The following is a 27,953-nucleotide window of genomic DNA, read 5'->3' on the forward strand; positions in this document are numbered from 1 at the left end:
AGGAAAGGGCTATGAAAGTCTTCTCTGACTCAGCATGCACCTCCCCCAGTCACATAAAATGCGGATTCCCCCAGGGCTCCTGCATAGCGCCCACCCTCTAAAACCTGTTCTCACGGCCGCTTTTCAATCTCCTTGACGCCCTGGGCATCTAGTACACCAATTATGCCAATGACACCCAAGTGCTCATCCCGCTCTCAGGTACGACATGGACAAGAACACCCTCAACCAGTTTTCTGCCATCCAGGCTTGGGTGGTGGAGTAAATGAAGTTATGTCTTAATAGTGACAAGACCAAGCTCTTACTTATTGGATCACCAACCACTCTGGGTAAACTTGATAAAAAAAATATGGCTCCTTCACTATCGACAACATACCTATTGCTGTGGCCCAAACAGTCAAGACTCTTGGAATTTATCTCGACTCCAATCTCACCATGGACAGGCAAGTCCATGCCATAGCATAGTCCTCTGCATACTACTCTAAACTGATCAATGCAGCAAGACCCTTCCTATCATCTCAGATTGGACTCCCCATTGCCAGGGCCTTGATAGGATCCAGGTTGGATTATTGCAATGCTCTCCTTTGTGGGACCTCCAATAAAAATATTGCCAAGCTTCAACTCGCCCATAACAACGCCCTTAGGGCCGCCACAGGTTTATCCAAGAAGGATCACATCTCTGAGCTTAGAAGGGAGACCCACTGGCTGCCCATTAAGCAGAGAATCATCTTTAAAATCCTCTCCCTCACCCACAAATGTCTCCATGACCTTGCTCCCCCTTACCTCGCCCAAAGAATATCCCGACCAACCTCCTCTAGGCCTTCCTGATTTGACTACACCAACCTGATTTCAATCCCTAAGACGTGCAGAGTTCGTGCAGGCGGCACCAGCTCCCCAGCTTTAGCAGCGTCACACTGGAATTCCCTTCCTACGCATCTCGGGGCGATTGACTCTCACCTAGCCTTCTGCAAAGCCATCAAAACCAGGCTGTTTGTCTGACCCTCCTGCTTGACTTCGGCCTGCATGCCAACGGCACATGTAACTATGTTCTGATTCTGCAACTAAGTAACTCATGTTCTCTATGTTTCCACTTACGTACACTTTCATGTTTAGCGCCTCGATGCCTGCGGGCTGCAGCGCGCTCTATAAATGTAAAAAGATTAATAAAATAAATAAATGCACTACCTGTACTTTCTCTTGGCACCCCCTGCACTTGTGGTCTGTATCCGTAACCCTAGTCCCCTCTCCTGCTTTATTAGACACTTGTCTGCACTACTTGTTTCCTTTTTCCTTTATCCTGCACTTCTCAATACAACCCCCCCGCAGCCCCCCGGTACTTCTTCCCTCCCCTTTCCCTTGCACTTGCACGATCAGAAAAGGGGGCCAGATGCCCAGAGGGCTGCTGTAGTGAGCCCCAACGTTCCCCAAGATCTGATGCCCAAGCAACGTCTCAAAGCCATTGTTGCAGGTTGAGGGCATAGGGTCTGAACCGTAACAGTAATATGCAGTGCACAGCAAGCACCATACAAAGGCTAGCAAGTTTGCGTTGGGCACGCTGGAGTGATGAAAACTCATGGAAAAGGCAGTTCATTGGACGCAGCACAATAGCACAATTCAGTATCTCAGACGCAGCAGAACATATCCTGGCCCAAAACACTGTAATCCTGGGGCAAGCCCAGACCATGTGCAAATAGCCTGCAGCATCTGGGGTAGAGTGGGGGAGTGTTCACGAGACAGGTGCAATCTGGATGTGGTGTAGTGGAAACTGTGCAATACCTTAAATTTAATTAGTCAGAACCTAGAATTAAGGGAAACCACCCTAGTCTGCATGCACATCGCCTCCCAGACCTCATCAATTAAATACCCAGATCCTCATCCCCAAGCGCTGCGCAGCTTGGACAGTGGTTTGTTTGCCCGTTCATGTAGCAGGCCGTACAATCTGGACACCCTCCTAGAGTTAGGCATGCCTCCCATTATCAGGGTCTTGAGTGGTTCATCTGGGGGCAAGGTGGGAAACTCCTTCCATGACTGCTTGATCGCACAGCATAGTCCTGCATATTGCAGCCACTGGGAGGACTGCCTATCGGGATGTCTTGGCAAGTCACGCCACTCTACAAAGGAGCCCAGAGGTGGATCAACCTTGAACCAGAAAGCTGCATATTGTGCTTGGGCCGCCAACCAGTATACCTCAAAGTGCCAGAGGAGGCCATCTATAGCCACCTTCAAAGTTTCTGGACCAGCGCTACACCAGGCCATATAGGAACATTCAAAAAGCAATATAACAATTGTGGCAGTACAACCATTTTGAGGAGTGCCACACGCCCAGCAAGCGTTAAAGGCAATTTTGCCCAAGAGCGGAGCTTTTACGCTGGTTGTTGTAGATAGAGCTTCGGTTGCATAGTAATGCCTGGTGTCTCATGACTATGACCCCCAAGATATTTGACCTCAGAGGGAGACCTAGCAAACCCCATGAGGTCATGCGGGGGAGCAGTGGTGTCTGTGAAAGGGAACAGTTTAGACCTGGAGTCCAGCGTGAATCCTGAACCGGTGGACAGCTCGCATGATGGGAGCGAGATTCACCTCGCGGTCCCTGACGTACAGAAATTCATTTTCTGCATATAGAGAGATGATCTCGGGTGAGCCTGAGAGCCTGACCCCTCTGTGCGCGTTCTTTTGGCCTACCTGGACAGCCAGTGGCACCATACCTACTGCAAAGATGAGTGGGGAAAATGGGCAACCCTGTCTAGTCTACCTGCAGGGCTAAAAAGAGGATGAGAGCAGGCCGTTAGTGCATACCTTGGCCATGGGTAGTGTGTAAAGCAGCCATATCCACAATCTGAACGGGGCCGAAGATGCATTTTTCACGCACTGCCCAGAGGAAGCGCCAGGAAACGGGAATCTATGGCCTTCTGGATGTCCACCGTCGCTACCACCGCTCTCACCCATTGGTCCACCCGAGCCGGGATATTGAACATGTGCCTCGGGAAAAGGGCCGTAGATTGGCCAGGCACAAACCCAGACTGGTCCTTGTGAACAAGGTACGGCATACAGGGGGAAAGTCGGAGGGCCTTTACTTTTGCAAATATTTTAATATCACTATTGATGAGTGGGCATTATGAGCCGCATTGCGTGGCGGGTTTGACGGTCTTAAGGAGAATGGTGATCACTGAATCCCTGCGTACAGGGGGCAGCAACTATCTGGAGCAGAATTATTCCCACAAAGCAATCACCCAGTGCACCAGACTGGATTTATAACATTTGTAAAAATCCATGGTTGGGCTGTCCGGGCCAGGGACTTTGCCAGAGGGTAGGGCCTTGATGGTTCGCAGTATATCCTCAGTGCTCATGGGGGATTCTTGGGTGTCTTTGGCCTTTTCAGAGTGTCGAAAGTTGGAGCCCCACTAAGAACGTGCGTATGTCTGGGTTGGACACATTGTCATTATTGGCATAGAGCACTGAGTAAAAAGATAGGAACACCTTGTTCCCCTCCGGAGACGTGTGGACCAGTATTTCAGCAGTGTCCATAATGAGTGGGATATGGTGGTATCCCCCCACCCCTCCTCTTGCCGCACAACCCTGGCCAAGAGTCTACCAGGACGTTCCCCCTCACCGTATTGCCTCGCAGCCCCAGAGCTGTCCAGGAACTTGCGCTCCCTGTAAGCGTAGGTTCTGAAACTATCATGTTCAGTCTTGATTGTGAGTGGGTGATGTCGACTGGGTTAGCTGCGTATTGTGCTTTAAATGAATTGAGGGAGGCTTTGCTGTCCCGGACGCTCTGACGAATGGCTTGAACAATCCCAGATTCTTTGGCCAGAGCCATACCGCGTATATAGGCCTTGAAGACGTCCCACGGATTAGCCAGGGAATCTACCATTCCCGCATTCATTTCAAAATAAGCATCAATGCATTTCCCCCAGCTCAGCCTCAAACACCGGGTCCAGAAGCGCCTGTGGCTTAAGCCTCCAACAGTGTCCCGTGACATAAGTCTTACCCCAATCCAAGGTCAGGGTAACCAGGGAATGGTCAGAGTATGTCCTAGGCAGTATATCTGCTCCCACCTTCCTGCTTGTTAGTGTCCCAGATACTAGCCACCTATCGATCCTGGAGTGTGAGTCATGCACGGTTGAATAAAAGGAGAATTCGCGGAACTGGGGATGCAACAGTCTCCAGGTGTCTTCTGCCCCTAGCCTGGCTTGCCCCCCAAAAATAGCCCGAGCAGCCCTAGACAGTTGCCGGGCCCTGTTGCCAGATCTGTCTAGGTCAAGATCAACAGTGGTGTTAAAGTCCCCACCCCAGAGAATGTGCACGAGAGGATACGTTGCCAATGGATCTATTACCTGAGAATAGAAATCGGAGTTGTCTACATTGGGCCCATATATGTTCAGTCTGACCACCTCTAGACCAGACAGTATGCCGTGTAACAAAACATAGCGCCCAAAGGGGGTGGGGGGTCAACATTTTCAGCTTTTTGTGCGTATTGAAGTGATTTTATGAATAAGGTTCATGGCCCCTACCTGTGGGTGGAATAGCGTGTGTAGAACCGCTGTGAGCCCAAGCTCCTGGCAAACGCATCGCAGCCCGCAGCTAAAGCGTGTTTGTAGGAACAGAATGCGGGCCTTGTGCCGTTCAACATATAACTGTAACTTCCCCATTTCAACATGATTGTCCATGCCTCTTACATTCCAGCATATAGATATAAGAGCCTCAGCCGTCATCCGACCATTGCAAGCAATAGGTCATGTGCCCTGCGAGGGCCAATGTAAAGCACCTTGCAAAGAAATCTTCAAAGGGTGGACTCCTGCCCGACACTGCGCCACATGTGTCAAGCTTTTCCAATTTAACTTCCCTCAACCTCCCCACCCCCTTCCCAGTCAGGGGAGTGAACACCCCATACCAAAGAGACCAACAACAATTGCAATTTTGCCTAGGGGGACTGCTTGCAGCCCGCCTGTCAACACACCATGAGCATTATAACAACAAGTATGATGTGCACAGTGCTAAGTGGGCAGACCTTCCGCAGGAGGGCTCCTGGTAACCGTCCAGGAGTGGACCCCAGCATTATAAAGGATATATCATGTCCTGTGTCGGTGCCCTGACCAAATGTGTATCCGTTATCTGACCGAGAGCTGGAATTCTCAGGAATCGTAAAAAGTAAACTTTCTCAGAGTATTCGATCCTTAGTTTGGCTGGGAACAGCATTTTATATTTTACTCCCAGGTCACGGAGTCTCCTCTTCACTCCCATACAGGACTTCCTCTCCTGCTGTACAGTGATGGAGAAATCAGGCTAGAGATGAATTCTGTTAGACCTCAGTAGCAGGTCTCCTTTCGCAGTAGCAGTATGCTGTCGCGGTAGTTTTAGCCCTTGGGCAATAGTCGGTCAGGGCGGTGCCCCTGGTTTGGGTTTTAAGATCAGCGAGCGGTGAGCGTGTTCTATCGCGAACTGAGGTGACAGTTTAGGGCTGTCCAGCAGTTAGAGGAGGGTGCGCTCTACAAAGTCTTCCACGGGGCCTTTGATGTTGTCTTCCGGCACCTCGATTATGCACAGGTTTTTGCGCCGGGAGCGGGACTCCAAATCTTCATTTTTCCTGCTGACTGCCTGCACCTGCTTGGTGAGTGAGGTTACGTCGGCTCTGCGTGAGGTGATGTCCTCAGCTATCCCAATTCTGGGCTCCGCCTCAGTGACCCGAGTGTCAGTCCTTTCCATGGGGGCCTTTATGGCGCTGATTGCGCCGCTCATGTCATCAAGCTTGGTGTTGAGGGTGGTGTATCCCTACCGCATGTAGCCCATTGATCGCTGTATTTCATTAGGTTCACCAAGTGTAGCAAAGGGAGGACCGGCAACAGCATCCTCCTTCACCCTCCTTCACCCCCGGCTTCTTGGGGGCAGATTTAGTATACATGTTGATGGAGCATTTTACCACCCCCCCCCACCTTTGGTCATAGCTGTGTCTCAGGCTGAGGGGGAAGCTGCACCTTTATGGTGTTCTCCAGGAGGGAATTAGAATGTAAGATCCTTACTTCGGCTGCGCAAGGTAGTGTCTGTCCTTGATCAGGGCGTTGTGGGGCCTCTCACAGGATTGGGCCCCAGCAATCCGGCAGCTCCTCCAGCCCAGCAATGGCACCGTGGTGCATGCATGCTTCGACGGGCGGCCCTATCCGGGGCACAGTGTAGGGCAGGCGAGCAGAGGTATTGGAGCGCCTGGGAATTCCATAGGCCTAGGCTCAGAGTGAATTTCAACCAGTAAGGCAAATACATGTACACCTTGTTGAATTGGATGATTCAATTTTGAAAGCTTATAAATGGTTTATTCGAGGGGATTAGGTCCTCCGACGTATTCCATATCATTGACAGTAATCGCCATAGCTGTGCTGCTTCCAAAATTCTCGGCGTCTGCGTCGATGATGTCGATGTGCTGTCCCGAGGACGACCTCCGACGGCCGACGTCACCCGATGTGATAAGTAGGACACACAACGCCCGTAGCCTCCGTTCTGTTTTTCCCGCTAACGTTTTCGCTTCGTGAATCTCGGTACGCCTCGACTCTTTGGAGTTCTGTTATATTCTTCTCGGTTCTTGAACCTGTTCGGTTTTTGTGAAAAGCCTGTTTGTGACGATGTCTACCTCGTCTTCAACCCTGCGTCCGGGTTTCAAGAAATGCGGGGACTGTGGGTCCAAGATGTCGGTAACGGACTCGCACGATGCCTGCCTCTGGTGCCTCGGGGAGGCCCACGACACGGACAACTGTGTCGACTGTCAGTCGCTCACGGCCAAGGCCTTGCGGGAGCGCAAGAAGTTGTTGTCGGTAGGTAGGGTGTCTAAAGCCCGGAAGTCGAGGTCTGCAGGGCTTTCGATGGATGATTCGAGAGGCGACTCTCCGCGTCATCGTCGGATGTTGGAGGTCCAGTGGGTCTCCTTCCAGGAGTCGGTCTCGCCACTCCTCTGCCTCTTCGAGGCGTTCCCAGGAGCGCTCACATCGGTCGCCTTCCCCGTCCTCTTCCGAGGACTCTGCCCATCGGCGGGTCGCTTATCCCACCTTGCAAACGACACCGGAGGAATGGGCTTCCTTCGGGAAGAATTTGTTAGCGATTCTCGAATCGCAGGGCACAGGTCCGTCCACGCCTCCGAGTGGGGTCGGTCGTGATCGGTCGAGAGACGCCGCTCGCACACCTTCGGGCTCCAGTGGTCGGCACGGTTCGCAGGAGAGGTCCCGCTCGGACAAGGGTAAGCGTTCTCGCCATGCCCGTTCCAGGTCCCGGTCCTCGACGCGCTCGAGACCACGTGATCCTGTGCAGTCTTCGAGGAAGACGTTGACGCCTATGTCGTCGAAGGACACGCTCGGAGCTCTGGCTTCGAGGCCTGTGTCAACGCCACCGATGTTGGCGGCGCTGTGGCTGACGTCGACGCCTATTCTCTCGGCGCCGACTCGTTCGGCGCCCTCGACGCCTTTCGAGGCAGTGGTGTCCGAGGGGTCCTGTGGTACGGGGGTAGCCCCTGGAAAGGCTCTGGCTAAGGTCGGGCATTGCTTTGGTCCCCAGGTGTCTTCCTCTCACCGCCTGGAGTACATTTCAGAGGGTGATGAGGGCTCTGATGAGGGCTTGGTTCCGGTTACGGTGCTGGATGAGCTTCTCTCGGGCCATAGCCAATTTGATGACCTGAGGCAGTCACTGCATGATGCCAGTGGACTGGACACCTCTCCGGAGGTGTTTTGTAGGCCTGAGCCTGGCACTCATGCCGATTCTTCGTACCGGCGCCTTATGTCTCGGGTCACCGAGTACTTGGGATGGTTGGCTCCCCCAGGGGAGTTTGTTCAGGATGATCTCACGGACATCCTCGATCTTGGTCCCCCCCCCATTGACCCGGTACTGCCGTTTCATATGGCTCTGTAGAGAAGGGTGGCGGCGGCTTGGACTGCTCCGGAGAGTCTCCCGGCAGTGGGCAAGTCTTTGTCGCGAAAAATACCGTCCAGCCAGTAGCGACCCCTGCTACTTGTCCAGGCACCCCACTCCGGAGAGTTTGGTGGTGCAGGCGGCTACGGCCCCGGCAAAGCAGGCGTCGTATCCTACCATCCCTCTGGATAGGGACGACAAACGTTTTGATGGCTGGGCGAAGAAAGTGTTTTCTTCAGGGGGTATGGCGCTTCAACTCCGTATGTGCCTTGTCTCGTTTCACACACACTCTGTGGAACTGTGTTGCATTAGCGGCTGAACATATTATCGAAGGGGACGAACGGTATGGTTTCCTTGCTATGGTTCAGGATGGCAAGGATGCCATGTGTGAGGCCGTTCAGTCGGGTTTGGACATGGCAGATTGTGTCAGCCGGTCCATGGCGGCGAGCACCGTAATGCGCAGGTTTGCGTGGTTGCAGAAGTCGGGGTTCGCTCCTGATGTGCAGTCCCGGCTCCTCAACATGCCCTTTGACGGTGAACATCTTTTTGGCAGCAAGGCGGACGAGAGCCTTGAGAGGTTGCAGACCTCCAAAGCTGCAGCGAAGTCGTTGGGCGCTGCAGTTTGACAACCTCCGCCTTTTCGTCCTAGGGGAGGTTCCTTTTGCTATTACTCATCCTTCAGTAAAGCGAGAGGAGCTGTCAGTCAAAGAGGCCACCGTAAGAGTGCCAGAGGTGGAAAACAGGGTACTCGAGGTGCCAAGGCCGCTCGGGCAGTTGCCTCTTTACCCTCAGGCAACGCCGCAGCCGCTACCTCAGTCATGAGGCCAGGTCCCATGGTTTGCCGGTTGGGGGAAGGCTGGCGCAGCATTTTGTAGAGTGGCGTGCCATTACTTCAGATGTGTGGGTTCTGGAGATCATAACCCACGGCTACTGTCTTCCCTTTCGGCAGAGGCCTCACGACACCACCTGGGAACCTCTCTTTGAAGAGTCCGGATCCACTCCTTGCGCAGGAAATTCAAGCCCTGCTGTAGAAAGGCTCCATAGAACTGGTGCCTGTAGCGGAGAGGAACAAGGGATGGTATTCCCCTTATTTTTTGATTTCGAAGAAAGACTGGGGATTGAGACCCATCATGGACTTGCACGGTTTGAACAAACTCCTCAGGAAGGACAAGTTCAAGATGGTTACTCTCTCTCAAGTCCTCCAGGCCCTTCACCTTCAGGATTGGTTGGTGTCTCTCGACCTCAACAACGCTTATTTCCATGTGCCGATCCATCCCAAGCACAAGAAGTACCTGAGGTTCGCGGTTGGCGACTCGCACTTTCAGTTTCGGGTCCTGCCGTTCGGATTGACCTCCGCCCCGAGGGTTTTCACCAAGCTCATGGTGGTGGTGGCAGCACATCTCAGGAAAGTGGGGATTCACGTCTACCCCTACCTGGACGATTGGTTGATCAGGGGGAGCTCTCCAGAGGAAGTCTTGGATCATCTGTCCATCACCTGCCACTCCCTTCACAAGCTGGGCTTCTCCCTCAATTTAAAGAAGTCCGATTTGACGCCAACACAACGGCTCCAGTACATCGGAGCAGTGCTCGACACATCCCTGGGGCTGTGTTTTCCTCCTCAGGTGAGGGCTCTTCACATTCAGCACATGGTGCACAAGTTTCAACTTGCCCAGACTCTCCAAGCATCCGAGTTCTTGAGACTGCTCGGCCTCATTGTATCCTGCATTCTTCTGGCGCCAGAGGCCAGGTTGCGGATGAGATCTTTGCAATGGGCACTCAAGCTCCAGTGGTCTCCGTCCTCCGGCAGGATGTCGGACCCTGTTCAGGTGCCGCCCTCGGTCGCCCAGGACCTTCTGTGGTGGGCCGTCGAAGGCAATCTGATGAAGGGGGGGCCCCCATTTTGGCTGCCCTGGCCAGAGGTGACGATAGTGACGGACGCATCCCTCACGGGATGGGGAGCTCATGCCAACGAGTTGACAGTCAGCGGTCGTTGGTCTCCGTCGGAGTCCAGACTCCATATCAATCTGTTGGAGCTGAGGGCCGTCAGGCTAGCCCTGAAGGCTTTTCTGCCGACTGTGCGAGGAAAGTGTGTCCTGATTCTAACGGACAACACGGTGGCCATGCAAAACCTCAACAAAAAGGGGGGGGGCAGGGTCACTTCCTCTGTGCAGGGAGGCGATGCAGCTCGAGTCCTGGGCCATCCAGCAGGACGTTTCGATCTCGGCTGTTCATCTGGCTGGAGACGACAACGAGACGGCGGATGCTCTGAGCAGGCAGAGCACGATCTCTCACGAGTGGGAGCTGGCTCAGGAGATTCACCTGGAGATCTTCGCCCTTTGGGGGACCCCTCAAGTGGATCTCTTCGCCTCCAGTGTCAACCGGAAGTGCAAAAGGTTCTGCTCGCGGGAGTTTCCTCCAAAAGGAGCCTTAGGAGACGCGTTTGTGGTGGAGCGGTCATTCCCACTGCTGTACGCGTTTCCTCCAGTCCCCGTCATCCCGCAAGTACTGCAGAGGTTCGGTTTCCGGATGATCCTCATTGCTCCGGCGTGGGCCCGGAGAACGTGGTACCCAGACTTTCTCGACTTGTCCATCTGCCCTCCACGTCGTCTTCCTACATCTGCTCTCACGGGGGGGGGGGTCAGGTTCTCCATCCAGAGGTCAGATCCCTCAACCTTCACACTTGGCTTCTGAAAGGTTGAGGTATAAGGATTGGGACCTCCCTGAAGTCGTGTTGCTCTCGGCAAGACGGCCGGCAACAAAGTCTCTGTACCGTTGCCGTTGGCGTAAATTCTGCGACTGATGCAGAGTTAAGAATGTGGATCCTTTTGAATCTGACATTCACACGGTTCTGTCTTTTTTGCTTTCTTTGGCCCACAGGGGCTTGCAAGTGAGGACCATTAAAGGTTACCTGGCGGCGCTGTCCATATTTAAGCGCTCGTCCGAAGAAGGTTCCTATTTTAAGATTCCTTTAATTTCCCAGTTTTTGAAAGGGCTCACTAATGTGTTTCCTCCGTCACCTTTTGTGGTGCCAGGTTGGGATTTGCATCTTGTTCTTAAGTTTCTTGTGGGTGCTCCGTTTGAGCCTTTGTATTCTTGCCCTTTGAGACTGTTAACTCTGAAAACTGTGTTTTTGGTTGCGGTTACATCCGCTCGCAGAGTGAGTGAGTTACAGGCACTTTCAGTTAAGCCACCCTTCACTATGTTTCATAAGGACAGGGTTGTCCTTCGAGTTCGTGCTTCCTTTCTTCCGAAGGTGGTTTCGGAATTTCATTTGGGCCAGAAGGTTGTTCTTCCAGCATTCTATCCTCCTCCACATCCTGGTAAGGAAGAGGAGAGGCTCCATAGGCTTGATCCTAGGAGAGCGTTGAGCTTTTATATGTCACGCATGTCCCGGGTCAGAGTGGACGATCAACTCTTCATTGGTTACGCTGGAAAGCGTTTGGGACAAGCTGTGACGAAACAGACTTTGTCTCGTTGGATTATTTTGGCGAGTGTTACCGCTTGGCGGGAAAGGATCCACCGGCTGGCTTGCGGGCCCATTCTACCAGGGGTATGGCTGCATCTACTGCCCTGCAGAGGGGTGTTCCTATTCGTAACATCTGTGATGCAGCCACCTGGGCTTCTGTACATACTTTTGTACGTCACTACTCCCTCGATTCCATCCGAGGACAGGATCTGGCCTTTGGCAAGGCAGTCCTTTATTCCGCAATTTGATTGGGTATGCTAAATTTGTATTCTAAATTCTTTCCCCACCTCCTTGCTTTGGGAGTCTGTCAAAGATATGGAATACGTCGGAGGACCCAATCCCCTCGAAGAACAAGTTACTCTCTTACCTGGTAACGTTCTTTCGATGGGAAAGTCTGACGACGTATTCCATATTGCTCCATCCCTACCTTCCCCGCTGCAGAATTTCTTATGCGATTGCAGCTTACGTTTCCGCAAGGCCTTGTGTGTCTGACTGGCAGCAGACTGGTGTCACACGTTCTGGGGGGAAAAAACTACAACTGAGGCTACGGGCGTCGTGCGTCCTACTTATCACATCGGGTGACGTTGGCCGTCGGAGGATGTCCTCTGGGACGGCGCATCAACGTCATCGTCGCAGAAAATTTTCCGAAGCAGCACAGCTGTGGTGATTACTGTCAAAGATATGGAATACGTCGTCGGACCCTCCCATCGAAAGAACGTTACCAGGTAAGAGAGTAACTTGTTCTACTGACTGTGTGTTGTCCCTGTACAATTATCTAGTGCTGGACTTCCGTTAAGAAGAAAGGAAGGCAATCGCATAACAGTGTCTTCTGATTTAGTAGGCTGGTTTGGTATGTCCACAGTAGTTCTAGGCATGGAATTGGCATTCTCGCAGGCATCAAGGGATCTATTAAATCATTAACTTCAAGAATAAGAGCGCTGACACTCGCTGAATATTTGTTATTGCCACAGGTAGCGCGTCCTTGTTGAAAGAGGCCTTTCTTTTTTACCGTTGCACCCAAAACTAGAAGAAATAGAACGCTCCGAATGTGTGCCTTAGAACGATGGACAGGAACAACCAGCCATACTGTATTCAACACCACTGAATTACCTGAATTACTTCTGCCATAAGCCGACCCGCTGAACAGCCAAGCAGCTGACGTATGCAGGGCCTCTGGCGAACAGTCAATGAAAGGCGGTGTAGCCAGTCCTTTCCTAAGCACCCGGGAACTGTCGCAGGCAAACGGTGCAATTTATGCACAGGCTTTGACAAACTCAATGACATTTTGTTTTCTATTTTGGGTGGGGGGGTCCACCCCAAACCCCCTTCCCTGTGGGTATAACCCTACCCCAGCACATTCCTGACGGTGTATATACCCTTGGCCCCCTCCCTCTATATTTTAAGGTTTTTTTCAGTAAAAATTCCATCGGCCAAACTATGGCTCAGTTTTTTATGGTCTCTTTAGCTTTGTAGGCGTATCAGTGCTCCTTGCTTTCTGTAATGCTCAAGAAAGTATTCAGCACCAGAAGCCTGCTTCGGAATCGCACAAGGGCCAAACGTGTAGGAGGATGTAATGAAGGCATGCATCTGTGAAATAGAAACATTAATTTTGATTTGATTAAATACTTTGTATCTCTATTTTATATCACTGCCTTGCCTACACTATTACATCTTGAGGAGTTTAACAATACTAGGCATAAACTGAAAGGAATGGTTCGGTCAAAAAAGTTGATTGCTCGAGTCGCTCGATTTTTAGAAAAAATTCCTATGGACCTTACCCAAGTTTTCGTCCATTAAACGCACGCGAAAACAGGCATTAGGGAGCTGCCATTTTGTGGTAATCGTATAATTTCCCCTATCGCCCTGGCTGACCTGCTTTTGCGGCACTAAATCATATCCCCCGCCCCTGAGCCTGTCATCAGCAGACACGTACCGCCCATTTCACAACGCCAAAGCACGTCTCGTGTCGACATTCGCTACCCTTGAGCTAATGACGTGTCGCCATGGAAATGGCAGGACGCCTCTTTCCTCAATAAAAACAGACCGTTTCACAACACACATCAGCAGATTTTCGATTCCATTCCTCTCTCTGTGTTACTTTGAGTATTCTGTGACTCGTTTCTGTGCTCTGGTCGGCTACCTTTGTTGCTTGTAGCCCTTGTGAACAGATACCAGTACCACCGCTATCAATTATTTTAGTTTAACACCCAATGGCTACAATAATGCCCTACATGTACGAGCCCGAGTATACCGAGGAGGAACTACTGGAAAGGGAAACATGTGAAAACGATGGGTCTTCGGACGGCAGTTGGGAGGACGATTCAACAGCTGAAGAGCCTGGACCTAGTCGCATGGACAGTGTTTCCACCTGGTGCACATGCAATCGGTGCAAGCTAATGCCAACCGAGGACGAGAACTGCTGCTGCTGTGAAAACTCGGGATGCGTGGCCTACATTTCGGAAGGCGAGCCACGACCGCAATGCATCACCGAGCTGCCAGACCTCACACGGTCCGTGTTGAGGATAATGATGGTGCTTATGTACGAACTTCGCGCAACTGTTCGTCCTCGTAATCCGAGTAACGAGTAAGTATACTCTGCTTGTCATGCCACTCCTATTTCATGGTCTTCTACTATATCAAAAATTACATATACATATCATTGTAACGCAAGAAAGTCGTTCAATAGTGTGCAGTGTCTAGATAGCATTTGTCCGAGCAGAATGCCATTAGTTACAAGAATTGTCATTGACAACAAGCGTTTATTAAACTTATCTTGGTCATTTAAAAACAGTTTGTTTCATTCCTTTTCACAGGTGGTACAGGCTGGTGGCCTATCGTTCCTTTACATGGTGGCTTCACGGGAGGCTTGGACACCCGTTCGAAGAGTGATACCCGCCTGTGCCGTTCGTGCCATAAGAGAAACGTTCCCGAGTGACAGTGGTCCATACAGGGGATTTTCTCTCGCTGTGCTGCAACCTGAACTGTACAATGTGTAAAGTTTTGTATTTTTGTGTCATCAAAATAAGATACAAAATAAAACACCACATATATTTTAACGGTTGTTTCGATTTTTTTAAATGAATCAAGTGTGTCTCCATTCAAGGATGGACGTCAGACATCTGTGCTCAGAAAGGGTGAAGTTCAGGTTGCTGTGAAGCGGGGTGGTCACTATCTAAGCTAACATAATATATTATCAATATTGCATGCACTAAATAACACTTGTTCAAAGTCTTTCAGTCGGTCATGTCTCTATAAAAGTCACACATATATCTATACTATCAATTAACATTGGATTATACAGGCCTTAGGTCAAGGGTCTTGACCACCATAATGCACTGTTTGAAGTGTGGGTCTGTGCTCACAAGAATCTCCGGTATGTGGCGTTTGTTATTGATAGGCAACGATATACTGCAGTAGGGGTCTAATGTTAGTTGAGGATCTGCTAGGTGGGCATCATGGCGTGGTCAGTGGTCTGGCACATGAAGAGAATACCTTGCAGGGACACAGGGTCAGAATGGCAGGAAGTTTCCACTGGCGAGGGTGCGTGGGCAAGGAAACGTTTGTGGAGATGAACGAGCTATGTGCTTGGTTCAGGCCGGTTCACATGCAGGACCATGATCTCAGAGAGTGATGCGTTACATTTATTAGCTGTTGCAAATACCTCTGGAGTTTTCCAGTCAGATTGGGAACGAGGGTGTGGGCCATGTGCTCTGTGCGCTGTACTATCGCAGTGAGGCCTGGTCACCAAGATGGAGTGGAAAGAGGGTACAAAAATGGATGCCCCGTGTCCTGCTCAGTGTTCCCATCTACGCGAATGTCATCCAAAGTTAACATCACATAAGGTGAAGGGGCGAACCCACTACTGGAGGCATGAGTTTCTACTGAGAAGTAAAGGATGAGAGGGGCCTGATGGCCCCCGCTCCCACACACTTGCCTGCACACCCCAGGCCCATCCATCCCACCCCCTCTATCAAAGGCGGTTCGCACCCGGGGATGAGCGCTGACATGGGGGGCTGTAAGGGGCGCTAACGGCCAAGGTGCCAAACAGCATGTACACTTCAAAAGGTATCCCACGCCCAGGGGCCATCGCTCACATGGCCTCCTCAGACCCTGTGTCTCCAGGCAGGCCTCCCCCAGGCAGGCCGCACCCCTGCAATAAACATAATACCACGACATACACACGTCATTCATTCACAAACACACACCTGTTTCTAATACTTTATAAACCACTTGATATGTCTCATGAGAACATCTTTGTGCTTTGCAAGTCAACTCCTGAACCTTCTACCTGAGAAGCTCTGAGATCTATGCTAATCTGCTCGTCGCCGTGCTATCTGTGACCGCTTCAAGCAAACTCGTCAGTGTGCTACCTGTGGCCATCTACCTGTTCTCCTGCAACATACTGCTCGGCCTGCTGAATCCAACTGTTTGTTGGTCAAGGTAAGGCCATGTATCCTAGTCATATTTCGGTCATTTTTGCATTTCAATCTATTTGCTATTACAGTACCCAATAGAGCTGTGGTCATTGGTCTCATTGCTATTGACTTGAGTTTCAATTGTTATGCTATCAATAGATCTATTTATTTTCATCTGTGTCAATTGTCATCGAATGGCATCCTTCGGGGGTCCTGTCTATAATGTAAGCATGTTTCCTTTTCGTGCATGACAGACCATCCAAGGGACGAGTCACATGTTCAGAGTTTAGTCACATAATTTAAAAAATGTCTGTAACTTATGCAAATACTAAGCCGCACATGATGAACTGGTATGGTTCCGGCGACCAAAACAAACCTTGCATTGAGCATGGTATGGTTCATTTACTTTTTTATGACATTTTTATTCATCAAGGTTTTATAATAATCTTGATATTTAATGTTCAGAATTTTCAACAGTGCCTGCCTGTTCGATTAGCGGTTGCCCTTCGAAGACCCATGCTAAATCTGAAGGCACTACAATGCATGTTTTCCCGAAAACTGTTGATCGAATAAGAGAATGGGTCAGACATTGCGGATATCCACTGGATGAACTGGAAAGTAGAGTCCAACAAGTCTTTGAGGACAAGAGCGGTGAACAATACCGCATCTGCAGCCGGCACTTTCCCTCGAACATGTACACCACATCTTGGGTAACAAAGAAGAATAAACGACGATCGACACGAAAATTGCTTGCAAACGCTATTCCAACTCTATTCGTCCACAATCTGCCACTGGTGAGTCAAGTGTCCGTTTTTAGCTTTAGGCCTTGCGGTAGTGTGTAGGTAGCCGAATGGATTCATTGATATTTTAGGTGTTGTTTCCAATTTGTAATACTCTCGACATTGATATGAGTGTATAGCTTTTTGAATAATGACATTTATCAATATATTATTTTTAGATTTCATAACGCACAAACGAAATCTATATATGGGCACAGGCAACTGTGCTATATTGCGCATTACTCAAGTATTCTGTCTCCTTACATGGCAATTTTATATATTGGCATTTCATTATCAAACAATAATTTACCTTTACAACTTCTTGACTATCCCTTGAATCTGATGCAAGAACATTCTACTTCCGTCACGTGCTCGCAGTTATCAACCACTTCTAGCGCGTATCAGGTAATCATACTTGGCTATTCCACTACAGACTTGTTTTATGCATGTCAAGTAATAGTTTTTATGTATCGTGTGATTATTTTACCAATTGTTTGGTTAGTGCTTTCCAATTGATATACACCTTTGTTATCGTTCCCTGGTGTTTGTTTTCAGTTATAATTAGTGTTATCCATACTAATGCAAGTACTGTCTTTCAGGGAGATGCTGAAGCGTCCAACACATTGACAACAGCCCTAGATGTTCTTCAACAGCACGAGGTATGGATACTGACGGCTCCATCGACCGTGACCGTCAGGACTGGAACACTTGCCGTTTGATTGGTCTACACCATGTTTCATTCGTGGTTAGCTGTTGAAATGTACCTGTGCGGTCGACCCCAAGCGTGTGTTGTGTTTTCAATATTGCAATCCTTACTAATGCAAATACTATGTTTCAGGCAGTTGTTGAATCGTCAACCCACGCAGTTGATGCAGAGCCTGACATTCAAGTAATTCCAGTGGAAGCGGGACCATGCAGCTACGAATCGGCGCAACAGCTTTCGGAAGTGCGCACCACATTGACAACAGCCCTAGATATTCTTCAGCAGCACGAGGTATGGATACTGACAGCTCCATCGCGCGTGATCATATAACGTGATTACATTTGCTATACTTTCTTCCCTATTAACGCAAGTACTGTATTTCAGGGAGACGATGGAGCTTCCACTACAATCACAAGATCCCATTTAGATGATGCAGATGTAATGAAATCGGAGAAATAAGTTGATTAAATCTGATCATATTTAAATATTCCTTGATTCTTTTAGACAATGCAACATTTGTGGTTATCTCTTTAGATGTACATGTGCCGTCGACCCCAAGTGTGTGTTATGTTTACAATATTGAAAACCATACTAACGCAAGTACTGTGTTTCAGGGAGTTGCTGATGCCTCCTCTTCAATACAATCATTCGTGGGAGTCCATGCAGGGCCAGAGGTATGGATATTGACAGCTCCATCGAACTAGGTCATCAGAGCTCGAATACTTGTCGTTTGATTGTTCCACACAATGTTTAAATCGTGTTTGGCTATTGAGATGTACATGTGTGTTCGTCCTCACGTGTGTTTTATGCTAACAATATTTTGATACACAGTAATGAAAATACTATGTTTCAGGGAGTCGATGGAGCCTCATTCCGTGCTGTCCATGCGGATACCGAAAATATAGTCGTTGCAGCGCAAGAGGAAGGAGAGACATGCGGATACGTATCGGAGCAACAGCGTGCAGATGTTGAAGGTCGAGTCAAAAAAATTTGCAAAGAAAAACAAAAATACGGTTAGTTACAAACAGTTCATAACTTTCGAATTTTTTTTGTGCTGGGGACTATTTTGTTTTTTTTCGAGTCAATTGTACTATACTTTATCTTGTGTTTTAAACTGAACATCCCTTTTCCAATCTATCCTGTAGTTACCCGTGTGTGTCCGAACTATACATACACAGACAGTGAATCGAATGAGAGATGGTGCTTGCCAGAACATTTACACTATGGAGGAACTATTAATTCAGACGCCGCGTGTTGAGACTAGAGATGCTCATGTCCAATGGCCAGAACATGAAATTAATGTGTCCGGAGAATCCAGTTAAAGTTGTAAAGGACCATTGCTACAGTGCGACCGCACCACCACAAAAAGATGATACTGAATGTATTGAAGATGGCTCTGAAGTAGTCGCAGATGAATTCACACAATCTACACCCGCCAAAAAATTGCCACCCAAAAAGCTGTCGACATTGTTGTGTTCTCCCATCAATGTTGAAGTAGCAGATGTTGAAATGACAGAGAATGAACCAGCAGCAGCATTCACCAACGCATCAGAACTTAATAGCAGCGTTATTTCTTTCAAATGTGGTGATATGTCCTCAACGTCACAGGCCGAAACAACTTTGACGCAGGATGACAGTCTAATGAAAGAGGGCAAATACATAGTATTCGACAGTTGTTTGATGAATATTATAAGTATGCTGAAATGTGGGCATTCAGTTAGAGGGAAAGTATGTGGGAAGACATTGATTCATGTGACTCGTCAAAAACAAGGCAGTAACGTCAAAATACATGCCGCCTGTAGATTAAATCATAGGTTCTCATGGGCTGCACAACCGATGCTGGGGAAACTGCCAGCAGGCAATCTACTGTGTGCAGCTGCCTCACTTTTTAGTGGGTCCAGTTTTAGAAAGTTGGAGTCTTTCTTTCAGTTTGTGGGACTCCATTTCATTTAAAAAACGCAGTACTACAAATACCAACATGAATATCTGTTTCCGGCCATTAGTGATGCTTGGAAAATTGAACAATTGTCTCTAGCAAGTACATTCGAAAGGCAAACGATTCAGGCTAGCCGGCGATGGACAGTGCGACAGCCCTGGATTTTCTGCCAAGTACTGCACCTACCACTTTCAGGACATGGATAGTAAGAAAATTGTGAGTTTGGTGGTCGTGCAGGTAACACAATGTACATCCTCAGTGGCCATGGAGAAACTAGGATTTATAAAATCAGTGGAATATCTGCAATCGAGGGGAATGCACATCGACCTCATAGCCACGGACAGACACGTTTCAATTGCCAAGACAATGAGAGAGCAGTTCCCACATATTAAACATCAATTTGACGCATGGCATCTTGCTAAATCAATCAATAAGAAAATCTCGGCTGCAGGGGAAAAAAAAGGTTTGGAAAGTATTTCAGAGTGGTCCCAGTCTATCGGCAACCATCTTTGGTGGAGCTCCAAAACTTGTGAAGGGTCAGTGGAAATACTACTTGAAAAATGGCGGTCACTGATGCACCACTGTACCAACGTGCACCGCTGGTCAGAAAATCTACATTTCCACCAATGTGAACATGGCCCTTTGTCCCCAGTGGAGGCACAGAAGAAGAAGTGGTTGAATCCATCTTCACAGACGCACAAAGCCATTGGGAAGATTGTTTTCGATAAAACTCTATCAAGAGATTTGAGGGGACTGACAGAATTCTGTCACACAGGAGGTTTGGAGGTGTTCCACAATATGTGCCTAAAGTACAGGCCAAAGCGCTTGCATTTCAGCATACAGGGCATGAGACCTAGGACTCTACTAGCGGTCTTGGCCCATAACGAGAATCTCGGCCGTGAACAATCTAGGACTACAGGTGATGTAAGGATGCCTCTATACTAAGGCCTTTTCAAAAAGAAGTAAGCAACGGGTGATCAAACCAGTCTATGAGGAAATGGAGTTCGACTTTGTCAAAAGCCTTATTGTTGCTGTAGTAGAGAAGCACAGGTAAGGAATTTTGAACGTTTCTGTGCAGAGCACTGATCCATTGCCACCCAACATTGCCACTGTGCCATGTCCACCCAAAGGAGAGCTGGTTGTGAAGTACAAATCCCGGTTTAAATAATTGTAATACGATTGTCTTTTTGTAAATAAATGTTATTGTACAGTGTGCATACAAAGTACGCTAACCCTAACCCCTACCTTCACCATCCTGGGTGCCGAACAACCTGGGTGTCATCTTTGAATTCTCGCTCTATTCACCTCATATTGCTGACCTTGTCTATATGTGTATGTATATATTTTTGTTGATGTAACTAATTTTCGCAATCTCTTCTAAATGCTGGGCACTGTTAACCGAGGGGAGGCTTGCGTATTGCAAATAATAAAACAAACAATAAATCTCACTTTCAACTCAACTCCTCGGGTACTTTATACTTTTCCTGACCTTCCCCAAAAAATTAAAAGTCTCAATAGTTCTGGTTCTTTAGGGCTTCAAAGCTCGCAGACAATGAGGACAAATTTAGGGGCCTTACAGCGAGCCGTTGCAGATGGGAGAGAAGCCAGTTCGCATTTGCACATTGAGGCGCACTACATAGATGGATTTGAAACTTCAAGTTCTCACAGATGGCTTTACTACGGGATGTTTCAAAGAAAGAATGTATACTCATTTCTAGTGAAGGTCAGCGGATTTGATTTTCAGCTCGCGCCCTGAAGAGGCCCACAACTCGCACTGGCAGTATAAGGTTCTATTGTTTTTTGACCTTGACAGACAGGGACCATGCCGAACGAACTTCATTTGAAGGGGGTCTGGGGGTGCAATAACGTAAGACGATAAGGCAGAAAATTCTGAAACTAGACCGAGTTTCATGTTAGTTCAGTATACGAAAAATCGTTGTCAAGAGCACAGTGGGATTTACGGACTGCATTACGCAGAGACACAATGGAAATTGCAAATATAATGTAAGTAACTCTTTAGACGCTTTTATACCGGCATGAAGAATTAATGAATCGATGCATGAATAAATGAATGAAGAGCTTTGAAAACGTTTGTGGGATCGTCCTTGTAGCGGGCACATGGGCATGCAGGTCCACATTCCACACGCATGTAGACAAAAAGTGGTTTCTCATTGTGTACTAACCTTGATTTATTTCGTTAGTTTTCGCATTGATTTTACAGCCAAACATACTCCATTGCACTATCCTTGAAAGCAAATAGTTTCAGCTCGGCCGTAATAAATAAAATGAATAATATTAATAAGGATCGGATGGCGAGACTAATTATACATTTTATGTTTTCAAAACAGGTATATCCTTCCCTTTTGCCACTGCCACCAGTTTCAGACACCGGCAGATGTTTTTTTTTAACCGCCAGCTGCAGCTTAATGTAAACAACTGCACCATTCTGATGATCTTATGGGACGATCGCCAAGGGCCCATATGCCCTTACGTGGTACTAGCGGCTAGAAGCAACATATCAACCTTTATGCTGGCCTAGTGCCTACTTGATGGAACAGCCTTGCGGTTCAACGTATGACAAAAGTGCTTCTTTGAACGAAAACCAACACCCTGTGTACCATAAAGGAACAGCGCGTGACTCACAAACTTTTACGGATTTGCGGATAGAGATAAAAGAAAATAAATGACTTTCGGAGTTCATATGGCAATTGTTGAATGTTCTATAAACATTTAATGTCAAATAAATGTACTTTACCAAATTTACTGTGTTGCTGTTTGATTTTAAAGTACAGTTTCATATTCCGAATTGTGGCGTGCTGTGTTGTGAGCTGATCTGTGTTGGTTTCCGGGTTCTGTGTGAAGTCGCGTAGAAGACGACTGGGCGCGTTTGCCTACGCAGCACAGAAACGTCACGGAGAGAGGCGGGGAATATGAATGTTTTGATAATGTCAGGCACAGGGGCGGGGGATATGATTTAGTGCCGCAAAAGCATGTCAGCCAGGGCGATGGGGGAAATGATAGGATTATCACAAAATGGCAGCTCCCTGATACCTGTTTTTGCGTGCATTTAATGGACGAAAACTCGGGTTAAGTCCATAGGAAATTTTTCTAAAATCGAGCGACTTAGGCTTAAAAACACATGGCCGACCTGTAGGGGCAATAACATTTTTTGACCGAACCATTCCTTTAAGGGCTCCATATATAGGTTTGTATGGAGAATGTATGATGACGAGATGCAAGAGTACGGTATGTGTTTGTGTGAAATTACTATGCATTGTGCCATCCTAATGCATTAGTCATGGATGGCCAAAAAAGCAAGAAATCGGCCACATTTTCGTTTTCACAATATTTGTTCCCTTGTTTTTAGAGGCCATGCCAAAGCAGGTGAAAGCGTGTTGGTGCATGGTGCCAGTGGAGGGGTAAGTCTTGAAACAGTGTTTGTTAGTTGGAATGCAGTGTTTATTTTTAATAAATGTTTGCAAATATGTTAAACGCCAGTAGTCTACATTTTTGACAACTTTTATTGTTACTTGGATGCATTTGAAAATCCAATTTGTATATTACTTCTCTTCACACACAAACTTGTATGCACAATACAAAGAACTGTCCATTTGAATTTGACCAACCCACTTTGTGTAATCCCAGATGTAGGAATAGCTGTTTCTAGCGTCAGTGATTGATTAGGAAGGAGACGTCATGAATATAATAGTATTTCCTATTTCAACAGGACACGAGGAGATTAAATGAATATAATGAATAAGATTTTTGGCATATCCTGATGCTTTCTATTTTATGTTTCTGACGCCCCCATTCCACCAGGCTAGAGATTTCTCAAATGTTTCTTTCAATCTTAGTGGCATTTGGTTGAGTGTATTCCCTTGACTTTTGGCTGTTGCCAGTGCTTGTTTTCAGAGACCATGGTGGCAGATGCACTGTTGAGAGTGCTAGGTTCAGGACTTTCGGGACCCTATGGAGGCAGGGTGGGACTGTGTCAAGGCCATAGGGCCACACGGCCACCATATTTGTACTGAGCTGGTTATATCCAGTCCCAACAATGGAGCCTTCTTCTTGAACTGATATACGTTGTGGGGTGGTGGCCTTATGCCCCTCGCTTGAGGAAGATAAGACCAGAAGTTGATGATGGGATTGAGGTGAATCTGATATATATATGGTCACATGCTGATTGGCGTGGACTGGCAACAATGTAGGACTACAGCAATGTATGAAATAATTTCATTGTTCTGGAGTAGGCTAGGTAGCAGCTGGAGGGATGGAAGAGATGGTGAGTTTTGGGGGAGGTTGTACAGGATATCCTGGGTGGCAGGTTAGAATGGGATGATTAGAAAATTCCACACGCATCCATTACTGCGCCACAAGAAATATTGTTCGAGACCAGTTTAGTTTGATTTTTTTATATAAAGCATTGTTTCATATGCTTTTTTTTTTTGGTTGTAGCCCATGTTGATGACACGTGTTTCGGCACTCATTTGCCTTTCTCAAATCTGGGCAATAACTTTCAATCTTTGGTGTTCATGATCTCACTAATAACGTGTGTAGAGCATAAGGAGTCCCGTCAGACTCATAGACGTCTCGCTCAGGCGATCACGTGATTAGTCACACACTGGGCAACACCAATCACTGCTGGCGTCCGGCCTCACGTGACGCTCCTGTGCGGTCACGTGCCCTGTCACGTGACCTCAATTTCCATCTCAAAAGGAGCCGAGAGGAAATGCTCAGCGCTTCACAGCTGTTTCTACCAGAGACCTGCTCGGCGTTACTTATCTCTTCTTGCTACAGTTTGGATCTCGACCACGGAACGTTGCTTTGGACTTGTATTGGATTTTCCTCTGGACTCTACGTATCTTCTGGACCCTTGGAACTCTTGACTTCCCTTTCTGGCCCTGGTACTGCTCTGGATTACCCTTTTGTCTTGGCGAACTACGAACCACACAATTCCTGTTTATCACGCTTTTGCCTCCTGAACCACTTGGGGTTCACTAACTATTGTGCACACTACCTGGACCTTGGACTGGCTCACTAACTGGTCACGTTCTTGCTGCAGGTGTGGGTTGGAGGAACTGCAGTACATCCCAGCCTGCTGTTTGCCTTCCCTTGCTGCCCATTCAGGTTTCCCACCAGTTCTACCATCCACGGGGTAAGCTTTGTCATTTTACCTTGTTTGCTTGCACTGCCATTCCTTTCAAAGTATACCTGATCCTAACCTTTGCTTTACAGCACTCAGGGGTCCTTCCGGTGTTCCCGGTATCAGACTGACGGCGCCACTCCACATCTGTGGCCTCAAAGATTGCTAGGGCAGTATTCTATACCTGCTCGAGCGGTACTTGGGGACGCAGGTAGTTTATAGCTGCACGACCATCAAGGCTGACCACCAAGATCAGAACAGACTGTGGAGCCTCGTGGTCATCCAGCTATGGATACCTCAGCCGGGGACCCTGTGACGGCTTTAATGCAGGCAGTGACAGCACTCAGGGCCAAGATGGCAACCGCTACTGCAACCCTACGCGCTGATATGACCGCTGCCACTACTGCATTACACCACCGCCTCGACACGGTGCTAAGTGCACGCCACCCATTACCCGCAGATGCTGAGTTTGATGAAACCACTCCTCCCCAAAACCCACCTCCTGTCATACCCTCTTCCTTCCCGGCCGCCCCTGTGGTGATCCAAAACCCTTTTCCCTTGGCAGCTCCCGAAAGATACCAGGGCGACCCAAAGAAATACCGCACCTTCATCAATCACTGTAGGCTGCATTTCCTGTGTCGTCCTCAGGCTTTCCCTGATTCCGTATCAAAAGCAGCCTTTCTTCCCTCCCATCTATCCGGGGTAGCCGCCACATGGGCCAATCCATTGCTGGAAAACAACCACCCTGCTTTGTACGACTTTGAGATATTGACCCAAGAGATGGCAAAAGTATTCAACACTAGGTACAAAGCACAGTCTAGGGACATGGAACTCCTGGATCTCACGCAGGGTCGTTCAACCCTCATAGAGTACATCACCAGGTTCAATCAGCTGTCTGCTGAGACCTCCTGGCCAGAAAATAAAAAGGCTGTGGTGTATTACCGGGGTTTATCTGGGGTCATGAAAGATGCTTTATCTGTAGTGCCTACGCTTCCCACAGTTTATGCTGATTTGGTGGACTTAACGTTACAAGTCGATGCCAGACGATCGGAGCGACGGGGGAAGGATCATCCTCGTTCCCATCCCCATCCACGGTCAATGCTACTCCTGAACCCATGCAGATAGGCGGGATCCGCAGCCCCATCTCACATGTCGAACGAGAGCGCAGGAGAACGGACAATGCCTGTTTCTACTGCGGTCTCAACGGGCATTTCGTAAAAGAGTGTCCTCGCCGCCCAAAAACCAGAAACCCGGGTTTTCCGAAGGCTCGCCCCTAAGATCAGAGGTGGGAGCGAGTCCTATACGGAATACCTCTGAACCTACTTTCCGTCCTGTGCGACCCGTGATAGTTCAGGCATTTTTTAACCACGCTACGGGTTCCCATGTAGTGTCAATAGTGATAGATTCAGGTGCTACAGGTTGCTTCATCGACATAGCCTTGGCCAGTTCACTTAACCTGCCTTTGGTCACGCAGAAATGTCCCGAACCGGTCCAGGCGGTGGATGGTACGTCTCTTGCTTCTGGTCCGATCCTGCAACAGACAGCTCCATTGGAGCTGATCATTCAGGAAAACCACAAGGAGACGATCTCATTGCCACCCCTCAGTTTGGGGTGATTCTAGGCATTCCTTGGCTAAGGTTGCACAATCCCCTCATCAACTGGGGGACGGGTCACGTCTCATTTGAATCCGAAACATGTCAATACTACTGCCTACTGGCAACGCCTCAGGTTTCCAGTCCCGCGGGAATCCTGGGAAGCGTCGTATTTTTGGCTATAGAGGACAGTACTGACCACCGCGATACACACACGGTAGGGGCTGTCACGGGTGGGATACCCTCGGTTTACCACGATTTCCAGGCGGTATTCGACAAGAGGTCTGCAGAGGGCCTACCCCCGCACCGACCTTACGACTGTCCCATCGATCTGATTCCTGGCGCATCTGTCCCGAAGGGTCGTATCTACTCCCTGACCTAGATGGAAGAATGGACCTTGCAGGAGTATATCCAACAGGCTTTACGGCTAGGTCATATTCGCCCATCGACCTCTCCGGCTGCAAGTCTTATATTCTTCGTTCCGAAGAAGGAAGGGGACCTCCGCCCCTGCGTCGATTATAGGCACTTGAATGCCGTCACAGTGAAGAACCGCTACCCCATACCTCTGATCGCTCCGTTGCTGGACAAGCTCACCCATGCTACGATATACACCAAACTAGACCTCCGCGGGGCATACAATCTTATACGCATGCGTGACGGTGATGAATGGAAAACGGCCTTTTGCTCACGACAAGGCCTATTCGAGTACACCGTCATGCCTTTTGGTCTATGCAATGCCCCGGCTACCTTTCAGCACTTCATGGACGACATATTCAATGATATCTTGAACACTTATGTGGTAGTTTACTTAGACGACATACTGGTTTTCTCCGCCTCCCTTGATGAACACATCACACATGTCAGGGAAGTGTTGTCGCGACTACAAAACAACGCTCTTTATGCCAAACCCGAGAAATGTTCGTTCCATACCAATCAAGTCGAATTCCTGGGGTTCCATATCACGCCCAAGGGGCTATCTATGAACCAAACCAAGGTTCGGGCGATCGATGAATGGCCGATTCCGACCAACCTCAAGCAGCTGCAATCATTCCTGGGGTTCGCAAACTTTTATCGGAGATTCATATCAGGGTTTTCTTCTGTTGCGGCTCCACTCACTGCACTCACTAGCCCTTCTGTCCCCTATGTCTGGTCCATGGCTCAGCAATCCGCTTTCGATACACTGAAAACCCTGTTCACCACCACTCCGGTATTACAGCACCCTGACCCCGACCTTCCGTTTATTCTCGAAGCAGATGCCTCTTCCTATGCATTAGGTGCGGTGTTGTCCCAGTCCTGTCCTACCACCAACCGTTTGCATCCAGTAGCGTTCCACTCACGTAAGTTCACGACTACCAAACTGCACTACACGGTTACAGAAAAAGTACTGCTGGCTATTAAGGATGCGCTACAGGTTTGGAGACACCACCTCCTAGGTGCCAAATACCAGACCGTAGTGTTCTCTGATCACAAAAATCTCCAGGACCTTGCTTCCTTGAAATGCACAAACAGTCGCCAGGTTCGGTGGCATCTCTTCTTACCGCGTATGATTTCGTGGTCAAACACAGGCCCAGTGTTGGACACGGCAAAGCCGATGCCCTGTCCCGTTCGCCTGGGGGTGAGACCCTTCCCTCTTTTCCGGACGCCTTGTTGGGAAAAAAATCACGTAGTCTGTATATGCACACCGACTCCCTCCTTGTTATCCACTATCCGACAATGGGCTTCCCAGTACCCGCAATCACTAGCGGAATGGGACCTGGTCATGCAAGACGGGCTGCCTTTCGTACACGGGGGGGGGGGGGGAAACTCCTTCTACCCACAAGTGAAACCCAGAATCAAGCGCTGGCCTGGTCCCACGACGCCGCCATCAACGGTCACCCTGGACAACTTCGCACCTTAGACCTCCTTAAGCGTTGGTGCTGGTGGCCTACGATGAAGCGTGACGTACGAGACTATGTTAATACCTGTGCGGTGTGTGCCCAGGGCAAATCGCGCAGGGGTCGGCCTTTGGGTCTTCTCCTTCCTCTCCCGATACCTC

General features: G+C 48.8%; 1 protein-coding gene across 2 annotated transcripts in view; it reads left to right on the forward strand.

The window, feature by feature from the left end:
- CRYZ (crystallin zeta) overlaps window positions 1-27,953 on the forward strand; it is a 348,909-nt gene that overhangs the window by 143,331 nt on the left and 177,625 nt on the right. For both annotated transcript variants that reach the window (XM_069641903.1, XM_069641904.1), the window contains one exon: window positions 22,551-22,602. In XM_069641903.1, the coding sequence (XP_069498004.1) occupies window positions 22,551-22,602 (52 nt within the window). The remainder of the gene's footprint in view (window positions 1-22,550; window positions 22,603-27,953) is intronic.

The sequence above is a fragment of the Ambystoma mexicanum genome, chromosome 1q, assembly GCF_040938575.1.
Source record: "Ambystoma mexicanum isolate Mex_15411 chromosome 1q, UKY_AmexF1_1, whole genome shotgun sequence".
In the NCBI taxonomy this organism is placed as follows: domain Eukaryota; kingdom Metazoa; phylum Chordata; class Amphibia; order Caudata; family Ambystomatidae; genus Ambystoma; species Ambystoma mexicanum.